This window comes from Condylura cristata, unplaced genomic scaffold (genome assembly GCF_000260355.1).
Source record: "Condylura cristata isolate star-nosed mole 26May11 unplaced genomic scaffold, ConCri1.0 scaffold00035, whole genome shotgun sequence".
Classification (NCBI taxonomy): Eukaryota; Metazoa; Chordata; class Mammalia; order Eulipotyphla; family Talpidae; genus Condylura; species Condylura cristata.
In genome coordinates this window covers 4,173,886-4,194,795 of record NW_004567136.1, presented here as the reverse complement: position 1 = coordinate 4,194,795, position 20,910 = coordinate 4,173,886, and the positions used below count along the sequence as shown (strand labels likewise).

The 20,910-nt window shown below is 42.5% G+C and overlaps 1 protein-coding gene across 1 annotated transcript in view; it reads right to left on the bottom strand.

Moving 5' to 3' along the window:
- The window catches only part of ATP10A (ATPase, class V, type 10A), a 116,238-nt gene extending 113,840 nt beyond the window's left edge, over window positions 1-2,398 (bottom strand). The window contains exon 1 of the mRNA XM_004692950.2: window positions 2,363-2,398. Coding sequence (XP_004693007.1) covers window positions 2,363-2,398 — 36 coding nt within the window. The remainder of the gene's footprint in view (window positions 1-2,362) is intronic.
- Between the last annotated feature and the right edge of the window lie 18,512 nt (window positions 2,399-20,910).

Below are 20,910 nucleotides of genomic sequence, written 5' to 3'. Positions count from 1 at the left end.
GGCTGGACACAGCGGGGCGGCGCGGCGCGGCACGGAGCCCCCTATTACTGGCGCCCGCCGGACCAGTTTCCTCCCAGAGACTCCCTGCCTGCGCCTCGCCGGAGCTCGGACCCCACGGATAGCGGGCCACGAAGGGAGTCTAGCTGCAAACTTTTAGAGATCCCCAGAAGCATCCGTTCGGGCCCAGGACTTTGCAAGCACGCCCTGCCACGGGCAGGAGGGAGAAAACTGCAAACAGAGTGGGCACCCTGGTGCCCTGGCACTTTGGGCTTCCTCCGTCCGGACTACCCTGCTTCGCCTGGGGTGGAGGATTCCAGGACTAAGAGCCTCTGCCTGGAGTCAACTAGAATCATAATCATAATCCAAAAGAGCCCCGTGGCACTCCGAAACTCTGGATTTTAGCTCTTACTCACAGAGGGCATCTGCTCCGGGGAAGCCCAAGAGCAGAGTGATTCCCAGAAGCCCCTACATGCTCCCCGAGCTCCCCCCCACACACACACACCCTCCCCCCATACTTTCACATTCATTTTTCGGGTGAACTACTATGCTTCTTCCTTTCGTAATCATCGCCCCCTTTCCTTACTTTCAGGAATAGGATTTTCTTTTTATAATTGAAGGGAGGACTATTTTGCTTGTAGCAGAGGCAGGCTTCATTTACAAGTATTTCAGTCTCTTCCTCTCAGGTAAAAACTCAGGGCACTGTAGTTTTGAGGTGACTCTTATGACCCAGACAACCACAGGGACTTGAGGGTGGTTGCTGGAAGGGGAACTCCCAGGAGAGTGTCCCAGAAATGGCAGGAGTGTCTGCATCTGCAGGAACACAGGGCTCCCTCAGCACTCATGAGGTGTCAGAGGGAGGTGGGAGGTCAGAAAGGTGGGAGGATATGCTTGGTATGGCGTCAGGTGCTGCAGAGACCCCATTTTTGCACTAAGCCCCTCACCACTAAGCCCCTCACCAGATGTGTCACACTCTGACTGTGTGGCCTCCCACTTTAGAGATTCAGAGATAAGAACAGGAATTTCTGTCCAGGGAGACCATGGCCAGATGAGTGAGAAGAGCCCTTTTGGGTACTGTCTACTGGGGATACTGGCCTGCCCCTGTGGATAGCAGCCCCTTCTCTAGCTTTGTGCACTGGCCGCTTTATCATCACCTAAGGGGCTCCCCCAGCAACTGCTGCTGGCCCTGGCTCCCTCCCTCTGACACCTGCCAGCAAGTTACTTCCCCAGCCTGGACATCATTTCCCTCAATCCTTTTCCAGGACGCCCCTCCACTCCTGTACCAGGCCTGCCCCCATCCAGCCTGTCAGGCTCTGCCATCTCCACGATGTTTACCAGAATCCTGTCTATGGAGGGACAGTGATGGGGAAAGAAAACAAGCCATTCCATAGGTCAGGCCTCTCCTCCAGCCATTTCTAGGTACATCGCTGATGTGTGAAGGCCCAGGTCAGAGAGAAAGGTTTGACGGAAGTACCTGTGTTTTTCAGGGAAAGACAGCAGGTCTCACCGTAGACTGGTGGTCCCCCAAACTAAGTACTGACTACACACGAAGGACCACAAGTTCTTGCCTTTCTTGGACTAAGAGCTCATGGGCCCTGTTTTTCTCCATCAAACCCAACAAGGCCTCAAGGCTTGCTGGGCCCCTCCATTTCCATAGAAGGCCCGGTTCCCTAGAGGTACCCCCTATAGGGAGGTCTGGTTGCCTTAGAGAATCTGGGGTGGGAGGGGCGGGAGGTGTCTTCCTGTTTCCCAGTCTCCTTTCTTCACCCCGTCCACACATGCTGTCAAAGTGGCTCCTTTACCCGACCCAACCCACTTGTCTCCTTACCCAGGATCTTACAGGAGTCCCCTGCTGCTTACAAAGTCAAAAGCTGACTCCTCAGGCTGAAGTCCCTTGAGGCCTTCAGGGGAACTGGCACCAACTTGCTGATTTAAATCCTCCCCTCCCCTACTCCTGGCCCAGCCCCAGGGAGAGAGGTCTCCTTACCCTTCTCAGAACAGGCCTTGTTCATTCCCATCTACATTCCGCTCTGAGGTTCCAAGATTCCATGAGTCACACTGCTCCTCAAAGCTGGAATCCTTCCCTACCTGGTCTTAACCAGTCCAAATTCAGTATTTCCACTGAGGCCCTGCTCAGGGTGCCTCCCAGAAGCCTTCCACCCTGCGTGACCCTCGAATCTTGTGGAATAGCATCAGTTCTGAGTCTCTGCAGTGGTATGTAAACCCCCCTTAAGCTGCTCTGCAGGGGTTTTAGGTGTCCATGCCCTCTGTCAGCAAAGCTGCCAGACTCTGGGCTGCCCAGACCAGGATGTGGCCCTGATGGGCATGGGGCTGGCCCTCTGGACCACTGAGCTCTGGTGAGGACCTGCTGCTGGGCCTTGAGCCAGTTGGTCTCATCCATGGTCCTCATTCAGCACACACTCACCATCCACTGCGTGGCTGGCACCCTCCAGCCACTAGGGACCCAGGGAAGAGTTGTTGTGACCACAGACCTCACAGGTCTAACCTTCTGGTGGGAAAAGTCAGTGTAACATTGTCATTTATAATAAATATCTATTTGGCACAAGGCTCCTAAAACCCTTGAGATTTCCTAAAGTGGTAAGAACAAGCCCTTTTCAAGGATGAGTGAGATTATGTAAATGGAATGAGGTGACATTGGGACAGCATCGAAGGGTGGGGGGGACTGGTTGCCAGGGGAACCAAGCATGTGATTGGAACATTCAGTCCCCCACCTCACCCTCTGTGGGAAGGAGCTGAGTTTGAATCAGTGACCAGTGACCAGTGAGTTCATCGATCATGGCTGATAAGGAGCCCTCCAGAAGCCGCAGGGCTCAGAGAGCAGAGGGTCTGTGAGCACTTGGAGACGCAGGAGAGGGGCTCATGGGGAGAGCAGCCCCCCGCCCCTCCACCCTGTGCTTTGCACCTCTTCTGTCAGGCTGCCCCAGAGTTATATAATAAACTGGAAACCTTAGCAAGTACAATGTTTTCGGAGCCACTCTAGAAAATTAATGGAACCTAAGGAGGGGGCCACTGGAAACAGCAGCCAGCTCAGAAGCACGGGGTAGGGGGGTTGTGAAGTGGGGGTGACAACTGAGACTTGACAAGCAACTGAAGTAGAGGGAAGTCTTGACATGTGGGATCTGATGCTTCTTGACAGTATGTCAGAATTGAGCTGAATTGTGGGATGCCATACTGGTGCCAGAGGATTGAGGTGGTGTGGGGGAAAAAATCCCACACTTTGGAATCACCACCCCATAACAGAAACAGCAGCTAAATAGGACATGCTGGAATACCACTAAGGCCCAGCTCTCCAGCGGTGAAATACAAAGCCAGTGTAAACCATGTTAACTTTTGAGTTGCCATTTCAGTGTTGGCCATACCAAGCAGGGACTGGGAGAGCAAGGTCCCAGCCTTGCAGGAGAGGCCAGCTCTGCAGACAGATGTGGGCGACACAGCCCCTGTGACTTAGAGTGAGGTGACAAGCCCTTACCTACAGGTAGAGTCTAAACAGTGCATCCAAGAGACTCAGGTTGTTACTTTCTCATTGAAAAATGTAGGAAATTGGAGGAGACTGTCATGAAGACGGCTCTCCATGTCCACATTCTGAGTCAGCACCTCTCATACTGTGATGTTTACTTCATAAGTACTTAACGGAATATGAAGATCCAGAGCCCACAACATTTAAGTGTGACAGCCTTTGTTTTTTACTTTTGTTATTATACCTAGTTTTCTTTTTTTAAAGGCATGAGATTTTGGAATCTGTAATATATCAGGTCTCAACATTCTCTTAAAAATTATCCAAGAGTAGAGCTAAAACATTTAGGTTAGATTCATTGGTTAATGATTCTAATGAGTCATACTAGATTCTATGAATCTAATACTCCAGATTCATAATAATATGCATAGTTCCAGAAATACTAAATTTTAGAGACTTAAGTAAACATTTCGGTTCTGGGAGGCTTATCTGAGCATGTCTGTTCTCCTTTCCTCTAATCAAATTTCTTCTAAAAGACAAATTATATATATATATATGTATATATATATGTATATATATGTATACACACAAACACACTATATATATACACATGTATATGTATATATACATGTGTATATATATATACACACACACACACATATATCATATATATGAATAAGTACATAGTCATGTTGGGAAATTGGAGGATTTATTTTCAGAAGATGAAAGATTCTTCTGAAGATATTGAGGGTTATCTGAGGACTACAAAGCAGATCAAAGTGTACTTGGTGGGGAATTCTAATAAATATAAAGAAACTGTTACATAGTTAAACAGGCAAGGATGCTTTAAAAGGAGGAGGAGGAGGGAATTTTCCAACCAGATTCCCTAAGGAAGTCCGAAGTCTGAGAGAGCAGTCTAAGGCCTTGGAGTTATTCTTGGCTTTTGGGCAGACGTGGAGGTGAAGTTGCTACAGCCTAGAACCCCACCCCAGGTCCCACACTGGTGATTTTCACTTCAACTTTCATCAGTGACTGAACATTAGGGTCCCCTGGTGAGCTTCAAAAGCTGTATTAATTATACCTGTGTGATTCCAAAATACAGTTGCGAGTAACCGGATTTTCAAAGGAAAAAAGTAGCATGAAAACAGAATGCAAACTCCTCAGAGGCAAGTTTTCCCTCTTGGAGAAAACAGAGCTACAGAGAACACACAAAGTAAAATTTAAAACCAATATATTCCCCTTAGAAAGATCCAGAAGATAGCCCATCCACAAAAATGTGAAAAAGATGAAAAATGCTAAAGAATTCTTGGGAGCAAGACACTGTAGGCAGCAGGGCTTTAAAATGCACGCAGCGCAATGCAGTGTTGAAAGCACTTGACTCGGGCCTCCCTGGTGGTCCAAGGGTTAAAGCACTGCACTGTGAAGCTTCTATGCGAGTTCTATTCTTGGGCAGGGAGCTGACCCACATGGCGTGGCAGACCTCTCCTGACATGCCCTTTGCTCCCCTCAGCGGTGTACTCGTCAGTCGGCCTGTTCTGCTCCCCACTCTGTCTCTGGTGAATCCTCTCACCTCCCCTGCTCCTCTGGCCTATACCCCAGTTCTTCATGCACAAATAAATAAATCTTTAAAAAAAAAAAAAAGCACTTGATGCAATTCAGCCTCCCATTCCAAAAGGTAAAGACAGCGATTTTTGATTATGTGGAATTTATCATAATTTTACAAAACAAAAGGGGAAAATTTGCAATCTGGCTGATCAAAAGTAGGCATTCTTTCAGAGTGCAACATACAATGATGGAGCAATGAAGACAGGAGGCAAGAGACTAGAGAGATGGAGGCTGATCCAGAAAGTTCCCTGTTCATGTGCTTGTGCTAAGGGCAGACAAGGTTAACTGGATCAACACTTCAAGGGAACTTTAGAGATGTTGGATAAACGTCTAAGCAGCAGAGCGCTACTGAGAGCTCAGCCCCGGCCCCTCTATCTGGTTTCTCGCTGGGTGCCATGGTTGTTGGTGGGACCCCCAATTCCTGCACTGCCATCTGAGCTGCTGCAGACAGGATTCGGCCTCTGCTCCTTCACTGCAGCCACATGTGCTTGGGGCCCCGGGGAGCATGGCACTGGGAGGAAACTTACTATGTACTCAGAGCATATTTGCCTTCGTGAAGCACTGAAAAAAAAATCAGTCCCATCCTGCAGCAAGCAGATTTAGAACTCAGGTTTCTGTATCAGAGTGGCATACAAATATCCTGGCAATTAAATGCACTTGCAGACCACGCCTCTTCCCTTCCCTCTACTTGTTTAGTGAAAATTACCTAATTATCCGTGGAAATGTATTTACAGAGGGAACATAAAATGCCTGTGTGTGTGTGTGCACATGTACTATTTTCTACAATTAGGAAAATAAAACTAGACTGAGACTCAGGCACGTCGAGTTCATGGCTTTGCATTCTGGTACAAAGCAAAAGAGCTGTGAACATGAAATTTAGCGAACTCTGTGGAATACGACTGTCTGCCCTCAGAAGCCCCTGTCAAGTGGGGAGATAAATACGTATGGTGATAGTGTGTCCGCTTTGCTAAGCCACATTGAGATGCCAGGCCTGAAGTTTTCCCTTCTGTCTCCACTGCTGCCATGCTCCATGGCAAGGTCCCGTCTCTGTTTTGAAAAACCTTGAATATGAAAGAATGTCTCCCAAGACAGTTCTGAGCAGGCTTGGCATCACAGCTGAATGTGGGCAAAAGCTGCTGGAAAGTACCTGGATGGCAGCTTTGCCCACACATCAAGGTGAAGAGCAAAATGCCAAGACAGCACCCTGCAGACGCTGAGTCTGCTTTGTCTGAGACTCAGGAACGGTCCTAAGAGCTGTGGAAGGCATAGCGGTGTCCCGGCGAAACACTGGTCTCTTCAAGCCCTCTGGGTCAGGTGCTCCCACGCTGGTCCTCACCAGGCAACCCCACCAGCCCGCCAAGTGTGGGCTGGGCTTGCTCATCTGTGGTGTCTTCATTTCTACTACACCTCCTCAGGCCTTCTGCATTGATTCTAGGAAGGATGTTTTGGAAGTCAAACAAAACCCTGAAAATACAGTCTTCCTCCTAGCATGCTTCATATTTTGGCTCTTCTCCCAGATGACTTAGCGGTGTTATGAATGTGGAAACGCCGAAGAAAATCACCAACATCAACATTTCTAGATTCCACCTCTTTCTACTTGTAAATGCCTAAGTCTCCAGTGCAATTCCACTGCAGTGATAACATTCTTTCCAAGTTTCTATCAAAGTAAAGTTGACACTATCTGAGGGAGACTTTTGAGAAACGCATTCAACACTAAGTGATCCTTGAACTGGGTTTGGAAGGAGATGGGGATTTACCAGAGGGAAATTGGGACACAGCAGAGAAGGATGCAAAAAAGGAACAAAATAATCAAGTATACTGGGGGCAGCCTCAGTGAAATGTAGGGCATGAGACAAGGAAGGGCAGGCGGAGTGAGTTAGGGCAAAGAGAACCTCCTTTGAGTTACATCAGACTGCCTCTTGTCTGTGGTCAGGAGTTGTAGGATTCTACCAGTCTCCATGACCCTTAAACTACCCAAACATAATTTCGTACTCATTCTCCAACTGGATTTGGATATGAAAGCTCTCTGCATCCACTGTAGAAAGTCCATATGTGATAAATACCTGCCTTATTATAGATAGTTAAACTAGAGAGAAATGGTTTCTATAGGAGAGGCAACTTTGAATGAAAGTAACAGACACTTATCCCTCTGTATATAACTCAGCTACCCGTGTGGGAAAACTCAACACTGGTTGTTTTTCTTTGGACTGCTTCCATTGTTTTCTGGCTTAATTGAAACTTCCAGATTTTTTTGAAAATAAAGCTTGGGTCATATTTCAAGCAGGTCCCACTGGTGTTATTAGTATAAGGATCATAGGTACAGTGTGGGAAAGTACAATCACTTCTAAGTTCAAAAAATCTAAGGGAACGAGGGGTTGAAAGAGTTAAAACTATATGTATAGGTGGGACACAGCCACGCATTTTGAAGCATTCTTTTATTATGTCCAGTGGCTGGCTTTATTAACACCACTCCTATGTGTTTCCTAGCACAACCAAGGCATGAGCTCAATTCTGGCGCTAGCTGGAGATAGTGTCAGGTCCCGCAAGTAAAGGGGTCAGCCCCGCTAAATGGCCCCCACTTTAGACATCAATCACAAGTCCAAGTTGTCACCTGTGCTTCTGAGGAGGTCCCTAGACAGCTCTTGGGTTTGACTGATTGGCTAGAGTGCTCACAGAACTCGGAGAAATGATTTTTATGTTTTTAATGTTACTCATAATAAACCAGATTCAGGTGAGTAGCCAAATGAGAAAAGGTACAAGGGAGAGGTCTGGAAGTGTTCTAAGAACAGGAGTGTTTGTTCCTGTGAAACTGGGTGTACCACCCTCCAGGCATGTGGAGGGCTCCCCAACCAAGAAACTCATCAGATCTCCTTATCATGAGTTTTTTTTTGTATATATATATATATATAATAGTTTATTTTTACATCATTTTGTACATTTTTTTTCATCTCCGTTGTAATCCCTGTGGGTTTCCCATCACTGAGTCACCCGTGTTATCATGAGTTTTTATGGAGCTTCATCTGTAGCCTAGCCTTCTCCTATTTCCAAATCAGTATGTGGGATGGAAAATTCAACCCTCTAATCATTTAATCTTTCCAGTGACCAGCCCCATCATGGGGCCAAATGGGACTTTATTATAAGTAATTCATTACCAAAACACAGGTGGTCTCAGGAAGGGCTCCTTGACCATAACAAAAGACACTCTAGAACTCGCAAGGGTTTTAAGACCCCTGTACCAGGAACCAAATTTACCTCCCTTTTTTATACAACAATCACATATCTGTTTCTCATCATGCTTTGCCAAACACATCTTAATTCCAGAAGAATAACTAATTTCTATATTGATTTTTTTAATCAAACTATTTCAAAACATACTTTCATATCTCAACTTTCTTTAAATGTTGTTTATTTAAAAGATTACAGAATATTTTAAAAATATTTTTAAATTGTGTAAGTGTTAAAAAACAGTAAGGCAGAAAGAAAGACCTCTTGGTAATTTCCATTTCTAACAGATGGGGCAAGTGGTGTTAGAATAGCAGTTTTACCATAGGCAACTACTATATAGAAACATAATGACCAAATAGTTGCAAAATTTAATTTTAAAAATCTCCCATTGATTTCTAAGAAGCATAGAAAATTTCAGCCATGATGAATAAAATTAAAATACTACTGCATGTTAGAGTTAAAATGCTGAAAATTGAAAATAAAGGGAAAAAAATCTGCAAAGCATCCAGGTATAAGCAAACATATAGATACCGAGGAATGAAATAAAAGTCAGCTAATTCTTATCTCAAACAATGGGCACTGGAAGGCAAAGAGTGTTGCTTGTAACGAACTGAAACAAAACCTTGTCAATCCAGGGTTTTATAGCCAGAAAAATAAATAAAGCTGTCAAAAAAGAGGGTGAATACATACAATTTAAGATAAATCAAAGCTGAGAGAACTTAATGGATTGTCAAAATTGAAAGAGATCTAACAGAAGAATTTAAGCCTAAAGGGAAATAAAACCAGGTAGAAACCTAGAAACTGAGATGAGTAAAATGTAATGAAGATTAGAGGATATAGCAAGTTTAAATATTAAAAACTCCATATTATACTCATTATCTTTACAAGTCAAATGAATATTTAACTAAAATTATACTAATTTACTGTGAGGTTCATCATATATTATATATAAATTTAAAATATATAATAACAGCACAAAAAAATATATATATAATAACAGCACAAAAAGTGAAAGAAAAATGCATCCAGATTAATGTTATAACCTCCAGGTATTAAAAGAATAAGGAGGAAACACTGTGAATAGCTTTATGCCAATATTTCAGCAAAGCATATGAAATGGATAATTTCCTTAAAAAACATACTTTATTCAAATCAGTACAATATGAATAGGAAATCTGATGTCTCTGTGTCAATTAAAATGACTAGGTTCATATAATAGTTACTTTCCTATAAAAGAAACTCCAGACTCAGATGGTGCAATTATAAACACACTGGTATGGTTAGTCTGAAAGAGAAGGGCAACACTAATGTTGGCGAGGATGTGAAATAATTAGATCTTTCATGTGTTGCTGGAAATGCAAAATACAACCACCTAAGAAAATAGTTGGTAGTTTTTCATTTAAACATCTATCAGCAATTTTCCTGGACATTTCATCTAAATAAAGGTAAATATATGCACACAAAATGATTATTTTTTGCAGCTTTATTTAAAATAGTTAAAAACACAGAAACTACCACATTGCAAATGAATGGATAGACCAATGTGGTATGTCCATGTAATGGAACACTAGACAGCAGAAAAAAATATATATATACAGATACAATATAGCAATAGACACACTCATGCATGTAGATGGGTCTCAAAACATTATGCAGAGTGAGAGAACCAGGCAGAAAAGACTAGTAGTGCTTGATTCTATTTAAAGTTCAAAAATAAGTAAAACTAGCAGCAGAACTTGAAAAAATAATCTGAGCACTGGTTGCCTCTAGAATGGAGGGATGGACTAGAAAAGGTTACACAGTTGTACAGTTTTATAAATTTTCTATACCTGGATTGAAGGTGCATTACATAGGTGTTTGCATTTCCTACTAAGTTAGGGTTAGTATGTGGGAAGGGTAGGTGTTAATCACTGGGAAGGCACACAAGGAATCTTCTCAGATGATGGCAATGTTCTATTTCTTGGCATGAGTGCATTACTTTTTGATAATCCTTTAGATGTGTTTTTATGACTCCTTCTTTTCTAAATATATATTATAATTTAAAAATAAAAATTAGAAACCCCTGTGGAAGACATATATGCTATTTTCCTAGGGTACAGTTCAATGGGTCATCTTTCCAATAGAAGTAAGACAATCTCCTTGTTATCCCTGAACTTCATCTGTGCTGGATCAAAACTACCAAAAGCTGTAGGGGCCAACTTGAATTCTCTAGTAAACCTGGATTTTTATCTTCCCAGAAAAGAACTGATCCCATTGGTTGACTAAAGTAAAAAAACTAAGCTCAGCTCTCCTTTTGTAACAAAGTGATATTAGTTAATTTAATTTTTGGCTACCACATGGAACGGCTGACTTGTTCTAGTTCCATTAACTAGTAAACCAAAATATACACCAAACATATGCAAACACTCTGCATAGACCTGCTCCCCAGCTTTAGTCTTGATGTCCTCTGCACCTACCACCCCTTCCCAGTTTGGTTCTGCATCTTAATCCTGCTTTGTTAGGTTGCTTAACTCATGCCTCTCCAGCTAAGAGAAACTGCATCTGGCCACATTCCATCCAAGGTGGCACAAAGAACAACTTCTTGGAGACAATCTTTGCAGCAATGCATGTCCTACTTCAATGCTGTTGCTGTTTGCAATACATTGGATTCTTGCTGGAATGCAGTTTGCAGTACATTAGATTCAGTCCTGTTGAACTGCCATTGTTAGTGCACTTGGCTAAATCAGCTTTTCCAAGGACCTCTATTACTGTGTTGCATTCCAGTCAATTTCTGTTTAAATGTAGATAATTTCCTTGTATTTGTTGGTATTCAGAATAATGAATTGGTTCCATAGCATCCTCCAATGGTGACCAAGTGGACATTTTTATTTTGTGAATTCATGGATTTTAATATATTTGAAGAACTTTAATCACAGCAGGTAGCATTTTGGTTCTCCAACTACTGGCCCAATTATTTGGTCCTATTATGTCACTGAGGGTCTTTTCAGGATGATTTTTGAATCTTTTTACATTAATCCAATTTGTTTAACAGCTTCCCCCATCTCTTAGATATTCTAGGTTCATCTTGTTCACTTCCTCCCTTAGCTCTGAAATAAACCATTTCTTCAAGGAATTGAGTGTGGGAAATGATATTTGGAAAATTCAGCCTGAATGATGGGACATCCATAGCCACTGCATTGACTTCCTTCATATGCAGTACAAAGATATTTTTTATATTTCTATGTGCAAAAGACAGGCACTCCCCAAATGTATCCAGTTATTTCCATATTCATAAACATCGAGGTCATAGTGAATGGCTTCCTATTATAATGTGCAGAAACTAAAGAATCTACATAATTTAGATATCTAGACTGAGTCCTCAGTCAAAGGAAACATGCATTTTGAATCCAGAGGGCCCTTCCGAAATGCTGCACCACCGCATGGAGCAAGCTGCTGTTCTCACATCCAGCCATCTGTCTACTTTTGCTGATTCAATGGAGGAAATTGATATTTTATGGTTCTCAAACAGTTTTGAATGCCAGTGGATTTTAACTCTGTAGCTGTACTTTAGAGAGATTTCCTGGCAACAGTATGGAAAGTAAATTAAAGGAATGTATGGAGGATGGAATGGATGTCAGAGATGTTTAAGAAGGAAAAGAATTATTCAACTGAGAAGAAAGGAATGCTAGGTTCAGGCGGTAGCCACAGGCCTGGCAAAATGGGGCAGATGTGAGAAACCTGCCGTAGGAGGGGTTAGAAAGTTATTTTCATATGCATCTCCACCCATGCCCTCCTCTCTGCATATGATGTAACTTCCATATGTTAGGATGGAGTTTGGAGTATCTGCAGAAGTGAAATACTCATGGCAGCAGATGAGAGACAGTCTTTCAGAAAGCCACCTACAAGAGATTTGGATCAGCTAGGAGGTTGACCAGATGAGCCCTGGTGGCCTGCAGGCCCACAGTCCTGGGAACTGAATGCAGAATTGTGATCTTGGACCAAAAGAAGGCAGACTTCATTGTGTCACCAAGCTCTTTTTTGTAGTTCTCAATGAAGGGAAATGCTTAAAGATTCATAAGTTGCCAAGATTAAAAAATAATAATAATAAAACTGTGTTAGATGGGCTATTTCTGTTGGATGTTAAAATTGTTAACCTTCAATTTACTTCTCCTGAGTTGGGGAGCTAAATGAAAGATTAGGAAGCATAAAAGAAAGGTGTTCAGGCTAGAATGGAGCTGTTTAATCATGGGTATGAGTTGGGTTGACCAAGCTGTGAATCAAGCCAGCCTTCATAGGAATTAGAAATCTTGAAATAGTGGAACTCAATAACTGGCATTTTTATATAACATTCCACCCACTTGATTAGCACTTAACAATTTCCCTACTTTCTATGAATCAACATAATTTCATTTAGTTTTTATATAATTACTTGCAAGGTTGCTTTCATATGTGTGTGTGTGTGTGTGTGTGTGTGTTGGGGATGCGACTGAGGGTGTGGTATATGCTTGGGCTGAGATAAGGAACTGAACAGTTATACTGAAACTTGTAATGGTCCTGCCTATGAGCAGTGTTGCTGAAAGCCTTGGAAAGAGAAGTTTTGGGAAGTACTGAAAAGATAAGACATATCGCAAGCCATACCAACATTTCACTGCAGTCTCACCCAGACAACCAGGTATGGTGCCAACTGGAGCGGATGAAGCCAGAGGAAGCATGAAAGGCGGCAGGCTCATAAATGTGGAGAGTGGAAAAGAATTGCGATGGCAACCAAATATTTCTTGTAAAGTAGCCAGGCTTAAGTCTTATACAAGAGTGGCTTTCAGCCTTTAGAACATTCAATACTCCCCAAGTGGGTGGCTCTAATTCAACACAGGTCACTCTCAGACCTTTGACTTAATGAAAAAGATCCTTGGGGTGAATAATACAAACATCGTTTATTGACCTTCCTCAAGGCCTGGGTATTTTACACATTGTTATAAAAAATATTTTAAGGAAATACAACAGTCAAGAGAATAATAACATGGCAACCCTACTATAAATACTACTAAGATTCCTCTTTCTCTACCACTTTTGGTATGCATGTGCATTTAAGCAGTTGCCCACCATTTTGACATGTTGGCCAAAGTTTCTGGTTCTTTGTTGCAACGAATACCCTTTTGCCTACATCCTTTTGCATTTTTGTAAGTGCATCTTTGAGCTAGATTCCTAGAAGTGTGACTGGTGGGTCAAAGAGTAAAGACATGTGGTTTTGCGTGATGTTGCCAAATTTTCCCCCTTGTATTTCCACCTCTAATATTTTAGTGTTGCTTCCTCAGAGCTTCTCCAGCAGCTCGTTGTCAATCTTTTGCTCACTAAGTAGGGGAGACATTACCTCATTTCAGTTTTGTTTTGTGTTTCTTCCATTTTGAGTGAGTTGGTCATTGTTTTTCTGGTAAAGAACAATTTCCTCTATGAATTCACTCCAGAATATCTTGTCCATTTTGCTATTGGGTGATCTTTCTGTCATTGCTTCTAGATTTTGAACTTTGAGTCATCATGAAGAAGTTGTAATTTGAGTCATTTTCAGGGAATTTTTCTTACTCCGGGTGATAGTGTTACTACTATTTCTTGTAGAACTTACTTTCAAAATCCTACACTTAAATTTTTGTTATATTTGGACTATATTCTGGTACAGAGAGTGAAGATTTGTCCTAACAGCATTTATTTGAAAATTTTTATTGACTTAAGGAGTAAGTCACTCTCTCTCTACTTGTAGTGATTCTGCTTCAGAACTTTATAGTTTGCTTTATTTCATGAAGCAACCCCATGCTATTCCAGTTAGGAAAATTAGTCGTATGTTTTAATATATGGTACAGATTAGGGTAGTTCTCTCCCTGTTATTTTCTATCAGGATATTTTATATTTTTTCTTGCCTATTTTCCTTTCCATTGAAAGATTATGGACATTATCAACATTGTGATCCACTTGTACATTTGGATCTTCTTTTATTTCTAAATTGTTTTCTGAAATCAGTTTCCATGATCCCATCGTGCCAAGAGAAGCCTCCTGGAAGTGAGCTAACTTGTAATTGCACTGGCTTCTTTCAGCATTGGTCAGTATCCAGCCACAAAGCTAAGTAGAAGAGCCTTTAACCCCAGCGGGTGCTATTTTATTGGGGAAGAAAGAACACAGATTACTGCAACATAAGGAAAAAACCTGCATTATTAGAGGACAGGGGCCCTTTAGTGGAAAGCTGCCCGAACACATGTGCCAAAGCCCAATAAATCGCGAGGGCCTAATAAAAGTGCTCAATTAAATAGAATGAATGGATGTAATAAAGGCTAGCATAGGCTGTCAGTTCCATGGAGGCACACACACAAAAAGAAGGTATTCATTTGGAATTGGAAGACTTTGATAAAAGAATGTCATTTGTGATTGACCTTGAATTAGGGTTCTCATATAGGCTATGTGGGAGAAGAAAAAGTCAGACAGAGAAACAAAGTGTGTAAAGACAGGGAGACAGGACTCTTAGGTGTGTTTAGGAAATGGTGCTGAATCCTCAGTGCTGGGATTAAATCATATTAGGATTGGGGCAGGAGAATATGAAGGAGCTGCGGTAACTTGGGCATAGCAGGAAATGAGATAGGAGATGCGGGCTGGACTCAGAAGACAGGAGAACATGAGCTGCTTGAGCCCATGGTCATAGTGAAACTTTGAAGTCTTGGGGAGAAGACATTGGGAGAGTGGCTGTGGCACCTAGGGGCAGTTCAGGCTTAGACGTGGTTAAGTTCAGATATAACAAGAGGCTCTTTATTGCTTCAATGAAAATAATATTTAAAATGTCACTAACAACTTGGGGTCTTCTGAGCTTCATACCCAATGTCAACATAGTACGTCGTCAAAGTAGGAAAACTTAGCGTGAACTTTCATATTGAACTTTCATTATTTAAATGAAAGGTAAATGAGTAAATTTACATCTCCCCTGGGTTCTTTAAAAAATATATATATTGTACTATTGGAAAAATAGGCCCCAATATTATCAGAATTTGTGAGCTGATTCCAGTACAAAAAAGGTAACATCTTCATGACCTCATTAACTTCTAGTTTTCTACTTTAGATTATAACATGATAAAAGGTGGCATTTTTATAAAATATCATCTTTTATGCATTAAGACTCTTTAGGTCTTTTTTCTCCCAAAGGGAATTTATTTATTTATTTATTTTAAAGATTTATTTATTTGTGTATACAGAACTGGGGGACAGGCCAGAGGCTCAGGAGAGGTGAGAGGATTCACCAGAGACAAAGTAGGGAGCAGAATAGGCAGATCAACAAAATACACTGCTGAGGGGAGCAGCAGGCAGGCCAGGAGAGGTCTGCTGTGCCATGTAGGTCACCTCCAGGGCCAGAGATCGAACTCATGCTGAAGTGGCTTTGGCTTCTTAGTGCTTGCTTCAACCTGCTGCGCCACCAGGGAGGGCCCAGGAATTTATTTTTACTCCCACATATTTTGAAGGAAAATATGCTTTCTTAATTCCTTACTTTTCTAGAACAAGATATAGGGCTTCCAGCTATGAGTGTTTGTTGCAGTTAATCTTTGAGTTTTTTCTAGTTTTTGATCCTAAAAGCATATATTAAAAGTTGTAAGAAAAATTATTTCCCCACTGTATCTTTTCTTAGGACAGTTGTGACTGAGTGTGTGGTTTCTGCTGACTGACGTGCTCTCTTCAAGAAGCTGGGATGAAGGAAAGAGGAGACACCTGCTTATTTACTGTGCTCTTCAGCTCTTGAGCTTGAATTGGAAGACAGAACAGGAGAGGAAAAGAGCTGAAGAAAACAACTAGAAAATGAAGTAAAGTTGCATTTTAATTCTGCATTAGAAATTCAAATCAGAATCAAATCTAAATTCAAACAAATCAAATCCAATGATCATAAAAGGACTATGATTATTTGAAAGGCTACATGTTCATTATAGTAAATAAGAAAGGCTTTCTTTTTTTTTTTTTTTTTTAAGATTTATTTATTTATTTGTGCATACAGAACTGGGGTACAGGCCAGAGGCTCAGGGGCGGTGAGAGGCATCACCAGAGACAGAGTGGGGAACAGAACAGGCAGATCGACGAAGTACACTGCTGAGGGGAGCAGCGGGTGGGTCAGGAGAGGTCTGCCACACCATGTGGTCACCTCTGGGGTAGGCGGGAATCGAACTCATGCGAAAGCGGCTTTAGATTCTCAGTGCTGTGCTTTAACCCGCTGCGCCACCAGGGAGGGCCAAGAAAGGCTTTCTTTTTTGAATATTAATCTTATGCCCTACAAACTTGCTGTAATCCATTATTAGTTTTAGGGGTGCATCTGTCAACTCTATCATATTTTCTTCGTAGACAAACGTGCCTTTGTGGACAAAGATAGTTTAATTTCTTTCTTCTAGTCTGTGTGTCATTTATTTTCTTGCATTATTGATGTAGTGTTGGATTTTTCTGGGTCTTCTAGTATGATATAGAAAAGCAAGAGGAGGTCAGCTTTATTTTGCTCTGATCTTAGTGGCAAAGCATCTACTTTCTAACTTCTTAGTGTGAGAAGAACTGTAGGGTTTTCATCCCTGTTCTTTAGCTTGAGAATGTTCTCCTCTCCTCCTAGTTCAGTGTGTGTTAGATAACACTGAATGCTTTTTCTGTATCTGTTGGAATCATCATGTGAATTCTCCTCTTTCATGTGTTGTGTCATGGCTTCCATTAATTGATTGTCAAACAATGAAACAACTTTGCATACCTGAAAAAAATCTCATTTGATTGTGGTTATACAATTCTTCTTACTGTTGCTAAATTTGAAGGAATATTATTATGATTATAAACAGTTATGACAATATTCCTAGTAAATAATGTGTCTGGAGGTAGACTGACTGCTTTGCTGATGGTGAAGAGCAGAGAACTGTACAGCAGAGAGAGGAAACTTCACTCTAGATCCACAGCCAAAAGTGTGTGTAAAAATGATAAAAGACATGCTGAGAATATAGATAAATTTAGAAGCCTTCGAGTGTCTGAACCCAAGTTATCTAACCCCTTCTATGGAGGGAGCCTCTCTCCTGGCCTCAGGGCTAATGCGACAGGAGCACTTGGTGGTGGAGAGAAGTTGCCCAGAACACCTCTGACCTGGAATCTTAGTCAGTCCCTGCTGGCTATCATGTGTGGCAGAGGTGACTGTACTTTGCTGCTTCATTCACAGCAGGGATAGGGGAGGAGAGGGGAGGGTGCCAGATGATTTGAAAAAGAGAAATAGGAAACTCAATTTTCCCTGTGATTTCACCAAAATATGAAATGTGATGAAAATACATGTATTAATGGTAAAGAAATACTTTCTAAGTTTTTCTAATACCACTCTAAGTTTTTGTAATCCCTCATTTCTACAGTTGTGCCAGAAGAAAACCATCTCTTTGCTTCCCTGAACCTCTGTAATTAGTGTTAGCTTCCTTCCCCTTTCTTTCCTCTCTCTTTTCTTTCTCAGATGGGATCATGTTTTCCAGAGTAGACATTGCTTAATCTGACATCTATTTTATCATAACATGTTTTTGTCTTTCAACTTCATGGCAGGATCAAAGCAATAAGGGTGTGTTTGGAAACAACCTCCTTTCTCCTTTGAAGAGCTATGCACCAACAATTTAAAGCAAGGCCGTTCTTTGCCTTTGAAATTTATCAAGATGAACTGTGACCCTATCGTTTTGATATTCCAAATCAGTTTTCTTTTCCAAACACTGACATTCATGTTAGATCAGAAAGGAAAATTTATCTATTTCTTCTTCATCACCTGATTTATTCCCTGTGGATGTCTTCTTGTCTTTACAAAGTACATTGAGATCCTATCACTCATATACACAGCATAGAGCTCTGGCCTCTGATTTCTGCTATCTGTTGGGCCTAGTTTCGTATTTAGCATTCAGGGGTTATTTCAAAACTTCTGGAACTGTTATCCAACTCTGCCTCATGACAAAAATGATATATACTATAGGTCTGTAGTTGTAGATGCGGGCTTTCTCCTCATGGAAAATGAAGAGGCTGAAATGAAGTGAAAAAATCTTTAGATCACATTATTCCCTAAGGCATTTGGGGGGAAATGCACCCACAGATGTGAGGGGGAGGCATGCTGAGGTTAGCTTCCACTTGATCTTTGGACCAGCTGATGGGATCCAAGACTGAAAAGCTACTCTAATTTTTATTTTAATTTGGGCAGAGTTCTAATGCTTAATGTTAGTTTTACTCAGAATAATAGATTAGTAATTGCAAATTATCCAAGTGAATTAGAGGTGAATATTTTGCCCGCTGAAAGAATTAATAGCCAACAGCTTGTCATCAAAGGAGGGGTCAGAATGACCGGGAAACGGCATCATAAGAGCTCGAGCGGCGTGGAGCCAGAGGCCCTCTGTGCAAACTGATCTCCATGCTCCACTGGCAAATGAAGATATCGCATACATGGTATACCTCGAGCTCCATGGCTTAAGGGCTTCAGTTAGGCGTCAGGAGCAAAAACCCACCACCCAAGCATGGAGCAGAAGCTAGGAGGAAACTACCAGAACCTCAGGGCATGCATTTTGCAGTTCTCTGTCATCTGCAAATTGTGTCCCCTTTGTCTGAGAAAGTTTGCCTTCTTTAACCCTGGCTAGTGCCTGGTTTGATAGGCATTTGGAAATCACCCAATCTTTGCTGCTTAAAGTGGAAGAGAATCCATCGGATGTGATTGGAGCCAAGGTGTTGAACAGGACCCTCACTGAGACAGATGTCAGTCCTCAAGGTAATGATTCACACTTAAGTGAGTAAATCTTCCAATGGGACAAGGTGAGGCAGAAGGTTGACTCAATACAGGTTTCCTTGATGCCGGGATGGTGGGAGAGGTTGGGGTGTGAAGAGCATCTGTCCTCCAAGGTCCAAGTTCAGTGTGTTCCTCTGACCTGCAGACTCACTCCTTCCTTGGCAGGCCCTGCCTCTGGGCTCCCACACCTCCTGCACCAGTGGGTCTCACCACCAGAGAGCCCCAGGTGACAGCAGCCTCAGGGAGCGAGGTGTCACATTGGGTCCCCCACAAAGAGTTTTAATAGTCCTGGCCACTGGCTTCTAGACATCCACTATGAGACGTGCTTTGAAAGTCCCTTGATTTCAAGCCCTTCAATCTCTTCAACTTTGGCCATCATCCTCATAACCATGAAGGTTGCCACTTGCTGAGGGGCCTTCTATTTTGACAAGACCCGCTCCATGCTTCCTGTGAGGCCCTGTGCCCACCCTCAGGCCCTCTGGGCATCAGGACACTGCTTTTCTCAATGGCTGCATGCTGGATTGTGAGCAGGGATACAAAATAGCTTTACCCAAGCTCCTTACATTCACTCCTAACTACTATTATACGACATTAGAGATAATCCTGACAGAAAAAGAGCAGTTGACCTCTGGGCCATAGAATTTCAATATATATATATATGATCGATCATATATATATGATCGATCATATACCATATACATATATATGATCTATAGCTCATGGACATATGGCATGTATGTATAAGGACATGTATGCATGTAGCAATAGTGTGCATGCTATACCACACATGTATGCACAGGTATAGAATATTTGTCTGTGTACATGCAACTTTTAAACATGCCGTAGTGCCATGAGCATGACTACTGAGAGCCGCTGCATTCATATCAGATATCGTGCTGACACGAGTTCGCTACCACATAGCTTGCAATCTGGTTTTAATTAAGAGACTGAGAACATGGGCAGTGGCGATTGCCAGTCTGCAGAGGGGCCTTGTGGCTGGGCGCTCCACTCACTCGGCCTCTGCCAGACTGTGTTGGCCAGAGAGGAAGCCCTGGGGGCCTGGGCTGTGCGGACAGGTCTGATGCTCCCCTGCCCCGAGGCGCTTCATCCCCTCAGCCATGGCCCCCAAGCTTGATGCAAGGACGGCTTCTTTGTTTTCGTGTGTTTTTTAATATATATATATTTAAAGATTGATTTATTTGTTCATACAGAACTAGGGTACAGGCCAGAGGCTCAGGGGCAGTGAGAGGCTTCACCAGAGACAGAATGGGGAGCAGAACAGATAGATCGACGAAGTACACTGGAGGTCTGCCGCGCCATGTGGTCACCTCGGGGGCAGGTGGGGATCGAACTCATGCACAAGCGGCTTTAGTTTCTCAGTGCTGTGCTTTAACCAGCTGTGCCACCAGGGAGGGCCCTCGTGTGTGTTTTTAAAAATTTGTATGACTCAGTTAAATTATTTCTTGCAGCACTGTAATCCCCTTAGTTTTCCGGCTGCCATATCACCTGAGACCCGTCAGCGTTTTCCCTCGTGCTGTTCTCCCGTTTCTTCCTCCCGCCCCCTCCTTTGCTGTACATCTCAGTTCTGTGGTCACTTGCTAGTTCTGACTGTTTCTTGACCTTTGTTTGTCTTCTCTATATTCCACATATACATTAGATCATCCAGTGTTTACCTTTTTCCTTCCGACTAATTTCAGCCGGCATCCCCCCTTCCATCTCCAGCCATGTTGATACCAAGGCAAGAGTTGCCTTCTTTGGTGCCAAGTATCAGGCTGGACCCACAGTAGAGTGCAGCGGCCTCCTGTGTGGGCAAGGAAAGCAAGAAGGGAAGAAAAAGTGGAGAACGGGGGGCAGG